Source organism: Meleagris gallopavo, chromosome 8, assembly GCF_000146605.3.
Source record: "Meleagris gallopavo isolate NT-WF06-2002-E0010 breed Aviagen turkey brand Nicholas breeding stock chromosome 8, Turkey_5.1, whole genome shotgun sequence".
NCBI lineage: Eukaryota > Metazoa > Chordata > Aves > Galliformes > Phasianidae > Meleagris > Meleagris gallopavo.
The window spans coordinates 1,801,750-1,814,102 of record NC_015018.2 but is presented as its reverse complement, the minus strand read 5'-3'; the positions used below and the strand labels follow the sequence as shown (position 1 = coordinate 1,814,102).

At 37.0% G+C, this 12,353-nt stretch overlaps 1 protein-coding gene across 1 annotated transcript in view; it reads left to right on the top strand.

Moving 5' to 3' along the window:
- RET (ret proto-oncogene) overlaps positions 1–11,022 on the top strand; it is a 38,549-nt gene extending 27,527 nt beyond the window's left edge. Inside the window, exons 16-20 of the mRNA XM_031554561.1 lie at positions 876–946; positions 4,431–4,568; positions 6,450–6,549; positions 7,446–7,593; positions 9,501–11,022. Of these exons, the coding sequence (XP_031410421.1) occupies positions 876–946; positions 4,431–4,568; positions 6,450–6,549; positions 7,446–7,593; positions 9,501–9,658 (615 nt within the window). The 3' untranslated portion in view covers positions 9,659–11,022. The remainder of the gene's footprint in view (positions 1–875; positions 947–4,430; positions 4,569–6,449; positions 6,550–7,445; positions 7,594–9,500) is intronic.
- The last annotated feature ends 1,331 nt before the right edge of the window (positions 11,023–12,353 follow it).

The following is a 12,353-nucleotide window of genomic DNA, read 5'->3' as shown; positions in this document are numbered from 1 at the left end:
AAAAAGTTGGGATTAATAGTTTTGGGATGAAGATGATTAATTAAAACTTGCCACTGTTTATTCTTAAAAAAATTTCAAAAATCAAAATACTGTCAAATACGGCAATCCAAATCTTGCTTTTTGCATGTTTGCATACTGCCATTGACATCAGCAGAACAGCATTTACATTTACATGTCACGCCAAGGCCAGACTGTGATGTGAAATTCGCTAAAGCTGCTTTCTTCTGACTGTTTATAAGATCTGTAGTGTTGGTTCGGTTCCCGCTATGACTCAATATGGAAGAGTTGCCAACAGAAATTTTTGCATGTGAAAGTTGTATCATGTAATGAAAACACTGCTATAAATACTGCACATTTTACATTTAGCTTTTTCTGTTATGTGGTTGGCTTTTTTTCTTTTTCAGCTAACAGTGCTGTTTGTGTGAATGTTTCGTTAAGTCAAAATAAGTTGTAATGAAAATGACCTTTCGAGGACGTGATCATACATAGAAAGGGCTTTGCCACATGCAGTTAGCTGTGTTCTGTGGACTGGTTGTTTGGTATTTTTATGTTTTACATAAATGCAGTTTATTTCTTGGGACAATCATGTAACGAAAGGCTATTTTCTCTTTGCTTCAAAGATGCTCATCACTACAGAGCTTAACAGATCATCTGTCAGCTTGTGTGAAGGATGAAATTCAGTGATTTTACAAAATTCGGTTATTCTCTTCACTTTTTTATATGCAATGCTAAATCGTTCTGTCCCTTGGAAATGTTTAGAGCACGAATAGAGTACCTGTTACAGTTTTGAAAAAAAAAAAGTAGTTAATATGTTGGTGTTCCGCTTAGAAGTATGAATCTCTGACCAGTAATATATATATATATTATTTTTTTAGGGTCGGATACCTGTTAAATGGATGGCCATAGAATCCCTATTTGATCATATCTATACAACACAAAGTGACGTGTAAGTGTAAATTCTTTATGGTTTATGCATTTGTTCGAGGAGATAGGGGAGGAAGTAACAATAATGTGCATAGTAATCAAAGCTCTTAACGCTTAAACTGAGACAGAACGCAGCCTGCATGGCCCCACATGCTGTCATTGATACGTTTTGGTTTTTATTTTTGCCATTTAATTAAATCTGAGGAAAAATTATAAAAGTTACTTAGGTAACTTCCTGCCGTATTCAGCAGGGGTTGCAGCTGTGCATGTGAGATGATTGCCTTTGAAGATGTAGATAAAAATCACTAATCTTAGTTGTCAGCGACAACAGTTGAACCCACCATGCCCAGTTCTCATTCATTGCTTGTCTTTAACAGCAACCAGCAGATACAGGACAGGGGTCGATAGGGAGAGGTGTTAAATCTGACTTCACTCCTATTCAAATCAGTGACGTAATTCCAATTAATTTTAATGGCAGCCAACTTACACTTCAGGAGAGCAGTCTGGTTCCAGTGCCAAGATGCAAGCTCATTTGCATCACTAGGGAAACTAAATTCCTGAAGATGTGCTCCTTCCTCACTGCTGATGGCAAGGCTGCAGAACTACCACAGCTAGGCTGTTCTCACTGTCTGATGAGGAAAGAGTCTAACAGAGGAGTGTTTGTACACATTTAACTTAGAATCACATCCTTTCATATTCCTTTCTCCATGGGATGAATAGTGGTTGTGACCAGACTGCAGGCAGACACTGTAAAACAAAGTGTTACTTATTTAGGAGAAAAAAATCTCCAAGGGATTGCAAAAACAGCAGTAGTTGCTCCTGATTTTCTGCCAGGTAGCATTTTGGATATCTTCCAAATACCCCTTGAAAGACAATCTTGACTAACTAATGCACTATTTTCATTGAACTCAAACAGCATAAAACATTCTGATCTCAATGACATTTCACTGTGGAGGAAACCACTTGGATGACAGCAGTATCTGCAAATAGGAACCTTTCAATATTTACTTTTTATTCACCTTTTACTGATTTCTCTGCAGCTCAGAACAGTTTCAGTGAAATAAAGTATTTTGCTCGACTGGAAAATTTCCTACAAAATGAATTTGCCAAGTATTTCTGTTTGTTCTTTTTTTTTTTTCATTTGGATTAAGAAAAGAAAAAAGTAGGTGGAACCCTTGGGAGAACGTCACTTTGAATTAGGCCTGTCTAAAGGTTTTTCTTGTTTTTTTTCTTTTTTTTTTCATGCTCAGATTATCTGTTATGCTAGTCTAACCTACGTTTACTTCTTACAATAGAGTTTCCTACGAGAATTTAAAATTTAAAAATAAAAAAAAAAAAAAGACAGTAGCATATGTATATATTTAAATTAATATAACACTGTGGAGAGCAGCTTTAGGGGCAGAACAGTTGGTGTTGCCATGTAACTGCCTCTTTGTGAACTGTTGATTGATCCACTGCTATTCACAGAATCATACAGAACCACAAAAAGGTTGAGCTGGAAGAACTCACAGGTCCAGCCCCTTCCTGTGGGCTACTTTTAGTGTTAGAGAACCACACTCTATGGAAGTATTCCTTACTGTTTGTGGTGATGCAATTATATTTTAGCTGACCATATATTAATATAGTCAGCAGCAGCCGTTCCAGTGTGCTGCTTTTTTTCTCACGCTCTATACTTCTGTTCTCCAGTTTCTTCCTTCTGAAGCCTTTCTGTGTAGTCAGTGGTTAGCTGTACTTAATAACAGTATCACTTGCCAGCATTTACAAAATCTCTTCTTGATTCAGAGGTCAGTGACATCATTGGAGAGCAAGTTTGCTGTCTGACTGTTCACATTAATTTTTTCTTTTCTGATCATTATTTTTATTCATCAGTAGAAAGGGTAATGGGAATTTTTTTAGTCTCCCATTTTTCTTCCCACACTACCCAGTTTGTATAAGAGCTTGAAAAGATTGCAGAATTCTACTGTGTTTTATTCTAGGAAGCCCATTTACTGAACAACTTGAGTTAATGAAGAAATCGCTCATCTGATCCCTCCTTTCACATCCTGAATAATTTCTCTTTAGCAGAAGAGGTGGACTTGCAAAATAAAATCTGCCACACTGCCAAGTTTATTTGAGATAATAATGTGCAGTATTACAACCTGAAGGCAGAGCAGAATCGACTTTAAAAAGGGCAGCGTATTAATAAAGTACATCAAAATGTTATGAGTATTCATTAGCTTTCAAGAATGTGCAGGGTGATTAAAAATTAATTCAATTAATGGCATCAGGGAGAAAAGCTGCTGCACACCATTTAGGACTGTGTAAAACAGGTCGTTTGGTTTCCCTGCTCATTTTATCAAAATTTTATTACTATACTTTTGGGTCACTGTTTTTTTCTGACATGTCAGAGCAAAAGAGCTGGACAGCAGTTGGAAAGAAGTGAGTTACATTGCTACATTTCCCTCAGGCTTGGAATTAGGCCAGTAACCCTTCATAAAATCTTCTTAAAAGTGGAGCTAGCACAAAAATTACACAACAGTGAGAGGACAAAAGCAAATATTTGTCATCAATTGTGTGTAATTTTGCTTCCAGGCGCATCCCATTGAGTATCCTTTTGAAGTGAGAGATGCTATTGGCTGGCATCCTTCATTTAGAACATCCAAGTTTTGGCAAGTTCTCTTGGTCAAGAAGATTCCAGCAATCTGTAGCTTTTTTTTTTTTTTTGAGACTGGAATAAGCTTCCAGTAAAGGAAGAAAGGATATTTCTGCCTCTCTTTTCTTGCCTTGTCCTCCAAGATGGACTAATTTAATCTAAATATTCTCAACTCACTGAAAAAATATCTTTTTTTTTTTTTTGCCTTTGAGGTCATCAACAAAGCAGGTTAAAAAATTCACCATTCTTTCCGTTCATTTCAGAAAAAAAGCTTCCTCTGTTTTCTGTTCTGTGTTATATTGTATTTTAGCCATCTGATATTTCCATGATAGATTATTTCATTTGCTTTCATGATCTCACAGAGCAGCTGACATCAAAGGTGCAGCTCGTGACTGAAATAACCACGTTGTGCATATAGAGAAATACAGTCTCCTGTTTAAGATGACAAACCAGTCCCTTGGTAAATGGATAAGCCAGCTTCAGTAAATTTAGACAGTTATATTTGATGGAGACTACAAGTGTTAATTTGGGCATAGGCAGTGGAAATAGAGGCACCTCCAGAAGCAGTGCACAGAGCAAGAAGCAGCCTTTGTGCTGGAGCACCAAGTGCTCTTTCTGCTGTCTACAGAAGATGGGACCTCCTGGGACATGGTTAGCTTTTGGCAATGAATAAAGGAGGGGAAGCCCTTTATCTTGGTTCTTTGCAATGAATGGTATTTGTGAATCCATGTGTCCCTGTATGCATCTGTAAGGACCCACTGGCTCAGCAATGTCTTGAATTTGGTTGGGTTCTCAAAACACTCGAAAGAGATTTATTGGGCGAGAGCCAAACCAGGCTCTTGAAACTTATTACTGCTTCTTTTTTCTTTTCCAGGTGGTCGTTTGGAGTTCTGCTCTGGGAGATTGTAACTTTGGGAGGCAATCCCTACCCAGGTATTGCTCCTGAAAGACTCTTTAACCTCCTAAAAACAGGATATAGAATGGAGAGACCAGAAAACTGCAGCGAAGAAATGTAAGTAGTACTTGATTTGGTCAGTTTCAGAAAATATTTCTAGAGTTGAATAAATAAATAAAAAGTTTGAATAAATACCACAGAAATATTTTTCTGTCTATCTGAGAAGTAGAATCAAAATAAGTACTACTCAAAAGAATGTAATGAAATTAATGAACAGTAAAACACAGGAGAAGAATTACCAGCCGAATGCCTGCAGCTACATCCAAAATATTTGTGGGCTATTGACTAACATATTTCGCCAGTCAATGAAAACAATTTGAGTATTCTTAGCAAATACATTTGAATATTCAAGCTTGGAGTGAGAATGAGAATTTCATGGATCAGTGGTAGCTGAAACACTGAATAAAATGGGTTTTGTTTTGGTACATTTTTGCAAAAACATAGATGTTCTGTCCACAGTTGTTGTTATTGTCCTGTTGTTATTAACTGTCCTGGCATTACACAGGAGAAAAGATACCCCAGAATCTTTACCCTTGAAAACATAGATTTTCTGTGACTTGGTTAGCCTAGCATAATTCCTTTTCTGTTTGGAGACAATTTGTGCTGTTATCTATTTGTTTATGAAAACGCTCAGTGTGACGTATCTCCTCTTCCAGGTTCTTCCACAGCATTTGGAAATGAGACATGATTTTATGTTTGGCCTGCCAATCTGGTCAGGCTTAAGACTTTTTAGACAATTAACAGCCTAAAATCACTATGGTGTTTCCCCTGACTTATTTTTAATATGAAGGATGCTTTGGTCACATCTGGGCTAAGAAAATGTAGTATATAACTATCATTTTTGTTTGTATACTGTACATGGTGAGAAACTATTAAGGGTTTCTAAATTAGGGGCAGAATAAGTTCACAAGTTTCACTTGCAAATATCCTCCAACAAGTATTTTTTTGTTTATTTGTCCCGTCTCAGCAGGGAATACGACCTCTTTTTTCCAATATATATTACAACATTGATGATGCTTAGGTTAGGCAAGCTGACCATGTCTGAAGCTTTTTTTCTATTCAAGCCATGGTTTTCTGACTAGTTCAGATATTTGGGGTTTACTCAGAATTTTTTTCTGACAATCTTTTAGAGCCCTTTGAGGACTCATTTTCTTAAAATGCATTCTCTACCTTATCCAAGTAAGAGTCAAATTTTTAAGAGAAAGATCAGGAATGAGAGAAAAAACAGAGTGTTCTTCAAGAGCTTGCTGTAATTCTTGCTGCCAATTACTTCCTCAATTTGAACAGTTTTCTAACTAGAGTGCTTAGCCTTGAAAGCAGGAACGGCAGACTGGGTTGGAGAGTTACACTTCTGAAGCCTAGAATAAAAATAGATGACAAAATAACAATAATAGAAGCCATCAAAAGAGTGTTAATTTGTACCAGTAGTCTTAGGTGTGGTATATCCTAGAGGCTTCACCTTGAAGCCAAGTTTGCAGACAATGTTAAGTATTTAAACAAGTGAAGAAGATAAACATTTTGGAGAAGTTGTTTCTGTGAGGACAATCTCATCCTTCTGAGCTAAACCACCTCTTCCTCTTCACGGCAGTGAAATTCAGCTTTTTGACATAAAAGCTCTTTTCCATGTTTTGAGATGCACAACCGTGATATGCAAATGTCTTCAAAGTCATATGTAAGCAAAATTAATTTGCAGTCTGCCATGCTGCCTACACGTGAGATAGTCCTCTGAGAAGGTCATTTAAATTCATAAATGCTCACAAAAATAGAAGCCCATTCTTTTGATGTCAGTTGTTCATTCAAGAGAACATTTAACAGAAAACACAACATAAAGGTTGATGCAAACTGAGTAGCCTTCATGTTAGAGCTGTATTTAAATGATTTGAGCAGAATCCTGACCCACTTACAAATAATTTTTTTTCGTTTGGTGGGGGATCACAGGTACAACCTGATGTTGCGCTGCTGGAAGCAAGAACCAGATAAAAGACCAACATTTGCTGAGATCAGCAAGGAGCTAGAGAAAATGATGGTGAAGAGTAGGGTAAGTGTGAGCAAGCACAAGGTTCTGAAACCGTTTCTGATCATTGGAGTTGGAATGTACAGAATTAACGATCTGCTTTTTTCTTAATACTAATAATTACTCTTCTGCAAGTTTTAAAGCATTTAAATGCCTAATTTCTTTCAAATGCATCCAGACTTTTGAAAGTAGTTCTGCCTCGTAGAATGGCTTTGGTAACTTCAGCCTTATGATCTCCACGTCTAATGACAAAGCTGGACTGGACAGGCTGGCAAATTTCCTGGCACGTTCAGCATAATTAAAACCAAAGCCAATCCAAAACAGAGCTAGAAAAAAATTTAGTCATTTTTCTCTTGCCCTTGTGAATGGAGAAAAATAAAAAACAAAATCAATTTACAAATTTAGGTAGCTTTATCTTTTTAAGGTTAATATTCAGTAAATTTTCCAAGGAAAAAAAGTTTCAAAGAAAAAATTATATCTGTTGTATGTTCAGAGGCATGGGTGTAAACCTGTGAAGTTTTCTGGTTAATGTAAATAATTGCTTTTAGAACAGTGAAAGCTTTATTTGGCAATATTTACACAGCTCTAATTTTCTGTGTAATTATGTAATAGGTTTTGTAAAATGATGAGGTTACCTGAGCACCTCTCTTTCTAGCATATATGTGTATAGGACACAGACATATATAATGCATAGCAGAAACTGAAGGTCAAATGAATAGGCTAGCACAGCCCATAGGCTTCTTGGTTCTGCTGTCGATGAGCTGAATTAAGTAAGGGAAGTACGTAAAGGTGCCATACTTGCAGAAAAGGAGACCTAGCCTGGTGTAGAAGTACTATCAAAGGTGCATGTGTAGCCTTTACACCCAAGCAACAAGACTGCCATTTACTTTAACCCAGCTTTTTATGCATTCATTTCTTAGGACTACTTAGATCTTGCGGCTTCCACCCCTTCTGATTCCTTACTTTATGATGATGGGCTCTCAGAAGAGGAGACACCTCTCGTGGACTGTAATAATGCTCCCCTCCCTCGAACCCTTCCTTCCACATGGATTGAAAACAAACTCTATGGTAGAATTTCACATGCATTTACTAGATTCTAGCAACACAAAAAAAAAAAAAAAAAAAATTTCTCTTCTGCACTGTTGTCAGACTCTGTAACCCCATTACAGTGTTTCTTGTCTGAACGAAGCCAATCAAAATTTGCTTGGAAGCTTCTTTTGGGCTTTTTTGTTTTTTTTTTCTATTTTTTTTTTCTTTTCTTTTGGTAAATGTCAAAGTTTGCATCAGGATCATCCTTTAGTCATTTTGCAGCTGTGTTTAAAATAAACATTTTTAAAAGGATGTGAAAATAAGTAAAACGACTAGATATCATAGAATAAAATATAAAGATCAGGGAAGTATTCTCAGGGGAAATATAAAATGCTGATGAGTATCTAATTCAACTATCCTGTTTGGGAGGGAACTAAGAACATTTCAAGTATGTTAGATTCTGCACCTCTAATTTAAGCAATAGACTTTTTTTATATCACTTTTTGTCACAGCTAAGTGATAAAACCCATCTGCAGTGTTTTTACTTTATCAAGATGGATTTCTAAATTTCAGCTGCTGTTAACGCATTCGGGATCCGTAAGCTGCAATGTCTATTCAATGTGTCATAGAAAGAAATCAAAGTACTATATACAGAAGGTAAAAATGCTGTATATAATTATTATATACAGACTAAATCAACATGTAAAGTCCTTTGAAAAGTGAATCGATAATGGGCATTTTGAAAGAACTCAGCTGTTTTCACGTCCTTTGGTTTATTATGCAAATGTTGGTACTAAATTCTGATTGAAGGATGTAGCAAGTGTTTTTAAAAAGAACATATGCTTTCATATTGTGATGGTGAGATGGACAGTAAAAATGGTTCTTGCCAAAACTCCTACATTTTGTCTCCTGATTAAATATTCTACATGTTTTTAGACATCTACTCACATTATAGATTTTTTTTAAATCATTCTTCAGGCGGTATGACTTTTGAAAAGCTTAAAACGTACCATATATACCTGGCTTTGGGCCTATTATTAATGCATACCCCAGCTATAATTTTCTTTAATAGGTTTCCCCCAGCTCACGTTCGCTTTGGGACACTCACTCAGTGGCCAGATTGTAAAAAGAACGCAGTAACAGAAAAATCTGCCACTCAGATTGATGGCAGATGCTGAATGCATAATAAGCAACAAGCAGATTTCTGTTTTTGCAAATCTCGACCCTGGTGTAGGCGTCTCCTTGCACAGCGGGGTCAACACGGTGCTAAGCACTCTGTTTCCAATGTGGTGATCCCTTGTGCCTCACCTGAGGAGCATTACTGGACTCAGTGCAAATAATGACATTCTTGAAATACATGCTTATACGCTGAATCAAGACGAGTGCTCAGGACTTTGTTGGACTTGACAAAGTTGTGCTCCTGGGATTTTCTAAAATTAAGCAAGGGATCCCTGCTGAGGGGATGAGAGTATCTCCAAAATCTCATTCAAGCCAAAGGGAAGGTAACTGTTTAAGTAAGTGGAAATAATCTATCATTGGAATGAACTTTGGATCCTGTCCCAAATAGGTTTATCAATTCTCGGAGCACTTCCTGTACAGCAAGAACTTCCTCTGGCAAAGCAATATATTGCTACACGATCACTAAAAAAGAAATTTATGGAAAAGCTGGAGTCTTATCAGAAGAAAAATTATTAGCTTTTATTATGCACGTGTGCATGCGCACCTTTTTTTTTTTTATCAAGAAAGCACTTTATTTTTTTCAGGATTTTGTCTACATCTGAATTTATGCTTCAGGGATTTTGAAACATCATTTATACGAATTGATTTGGGACAAAATCCAGTGGACTGGCTTAAAATATTGAAGGGAGTTTTGCCAAGGGCCTTACTGTCTGCACATGAAGTTATGGTTCTTCAGTGCAGAAAAAATTATCTGTTTTCATTTTTAGGCATGTCATACCCGAACTGGCCTGAGGAGAGTCCCGTTCCACTCACAAGATTCGATGGCACTAACTCTGTGTTTTCAAGATATGCAAATGATAGTGTATATGCTAACTGGATGGTTTCACACTCAGCGGCAAAATTTGTGGACAAGTTTGATAGCTAAAATTTTCTTTGTGAAAGGTAATGGACTCACGAGGGGAACAAACATGCAAAGAATGGAAAGTCCATTGGCTCGTTCTTTGTACAGTCAACAACCTTTAGATTGGCAAACTCTTCTATGGGTAGTTTTTGAAGTGTGTTATTCGTGATGAAAGCTATAATTGGTGATTTCCCCTTTCAGAAAGCATATCAAGCTGGATAAGAGTTGTAGTTCCAGTACTTCTTTTTAGATTGCCACTTTGCATAGGGTTCCATTTGCCAACTTCTTACTGCAAATGGCTCTGCACTTCATTCTCACAGTTTTTTAGATTAACCATCCTATTTTACAACCTTGTTGGATGGGAAAATGTACTTGAACTGCTACTTTTATAGTGGCTGTTTGCATACGGCCACTTGATCTAAGTAGGAAGCACAAATATATGGAAGGGAGGGGGGAAATACGCTCCCAAGCTACTGATCTTGCTATCAGATGAGAAGGGTTACAATGATGTTGGCACTAATGAAGCCTGTATCTTGGTTTAGAAGCAAACATTAAGTAACCCAGTAGAGCACTTGAGATTCAACATTTGAAGTCTTGTAAAATGTATTGTCTTGTCTTAATGAGAAGAGAGTTTGTTTTATTAGTCTTAATTGCTCTTGCCTTTAGCACAATGGAGATAAATTTAATACAAGATATGCTGTATAGGCCGATGGCAATCAAGAGTGTTCATCTGACACGATTTATTTTCCATCATATACATCTTACTAATGTTAAAACGTATGACCTTGTACAATCACAATTCCTTTTACGAGTTCAATTTGGACTGTATAGGAATTTTTAGTCTGAATTAAAGTAAAGAGATTTTGTTTGCAGTCATGTTCAGTGGGTTGGAGTCCTCCTCTCAGCTCAGAATTGGATACACTGCCATGCACAGAACACTGCCGTGACACAGCTCCGAGTAAACCAATTATCTCAAAAGTTATGAGTGAGCAACACTTGCACAGTAAAAGTGGTCTATTACTCTACTGTTAATGAACCCATACCAAGAAAATGTCATCTGGATTTGTTAAGGTGAAATATAAAAACGTGTGCTTACAACACTGACTTGATATTCAGGAGAATGGTCTGACTATGGGTCATGTGTTCTATGTGGAAGAGTAAATGATCAGCACTATTTTTGTCTTCATTTGTAATCTGATATGGTTAAAGATAACTTCTGTTTCGCTACCGATGTTGGGATGTGAATCCCGAGTGACTCGCTGTTAACGTTGTGATGATTATTCTAAATAATCCAATTCTACCAAAGCTTGCTCCAATTTAGCTGTTTCCAGATGTTGTTTTGTGTACAAACTTTATGTTTCCATTAAAGTCTGTGATTTCAGAAACGAGAGAGTCAGACTGCCAAAACCCTAACGCAGATTTTTGTCTTGCAAAAATCGTGATATAAAGTGCTGTGCAAGAACTTCAACAACTCCACTTTTAGGTGTCATATGCTGCCCTGGCTTTGGACAAGCATTAAGCAGAGCGACTTTCTCTTCCTACTACCAGTTAGTGGGCTTGTGCACTGCCAGGAGGTACAGCTTATATATACACAAGGGGTTCAGTTAGGGTATAATGGTGATTTTCACTGGCACAGCACCACGCAGAACACTGTCAGCACAGATACTTTTAATATAAATGGCACTGAATGTTAAGCCCATTATATGGGCTTCTTTGTTTTTCTATGAGAGATCTGTGGGGAAGAAGAAAAAAAAATGGCATTTGTGGTAACTTTTTGTTTTGTCCGGTGCTTTTCACATTTTTTTATGCCTGCAAATGGGAATTCTTGATTAGCCTAAGCAACTAAGAGTTGTTTTTTTTGTTTTGTTTTTGTTTTTTGTTTTGCTTTTTTAATTAATTAAGAACTTGTGTTTATCAGCTATCTCCAGCAATGATATTCAGCTGGGACATGTGAAGCTACGTTGCTCTACAGCAGGTGAGTGAGATAATGAAGTAAGATAATGAAGTAACAGTGGATACAGTGGATATTTTTGAGCTCCAGCGTGAGACACAGTTGTTTGAACCATTAATTCCTGTGAAAAATTTCACTGAAAGTAGACATAAATTCCACACATAAAATACACGGCTCATAGTTGTGAGACACAAATATCTACACTAAGTGCAGCTTACTCCATGATTCTGAACAGGTATTCCCCAATCCAAATAATTTTGACTTAAATGTTGTCAAGAAATAGATTACTACTTTCAAGTATTTGTAACATGAAATAATTTGATGGATTCTTATGTCTTATCCGTGCACACTTTTTTTGCAAATGTTTTCCTTCAAGTGTTTCCCAGTTGTGTTGTATTTCTGCAAGACAGAAAGGCGGGGATTTTGTTTTGGTTCCCAATTGAGTAAGTAAATATACTTCCCACATGGGGAAAAAAGTGATATGCAGATGATAGTTCCATCAATGCCAGAAATACTCAGGTACTTGGCTGCCCTGAGCAGTGTGAACTCAAAGGGAACAAATGACTCATCTAAAATACAGGTTGGAGGGAATATTTTTAAAAATTTCTGCCAGCTTTTTCTAAATGCCAGCTGAGTTGACGTGGATCTCCCGGCCCGTGCTTTCAGTTGGGACAGGTGGGGAAAAGGGTGAATCTAATGTGCCCTTTCAGTAAGCACAAGGAAATTGTCTTAGTGTTCAATTCTACAGACTTTTCCAGAGTACTCAGA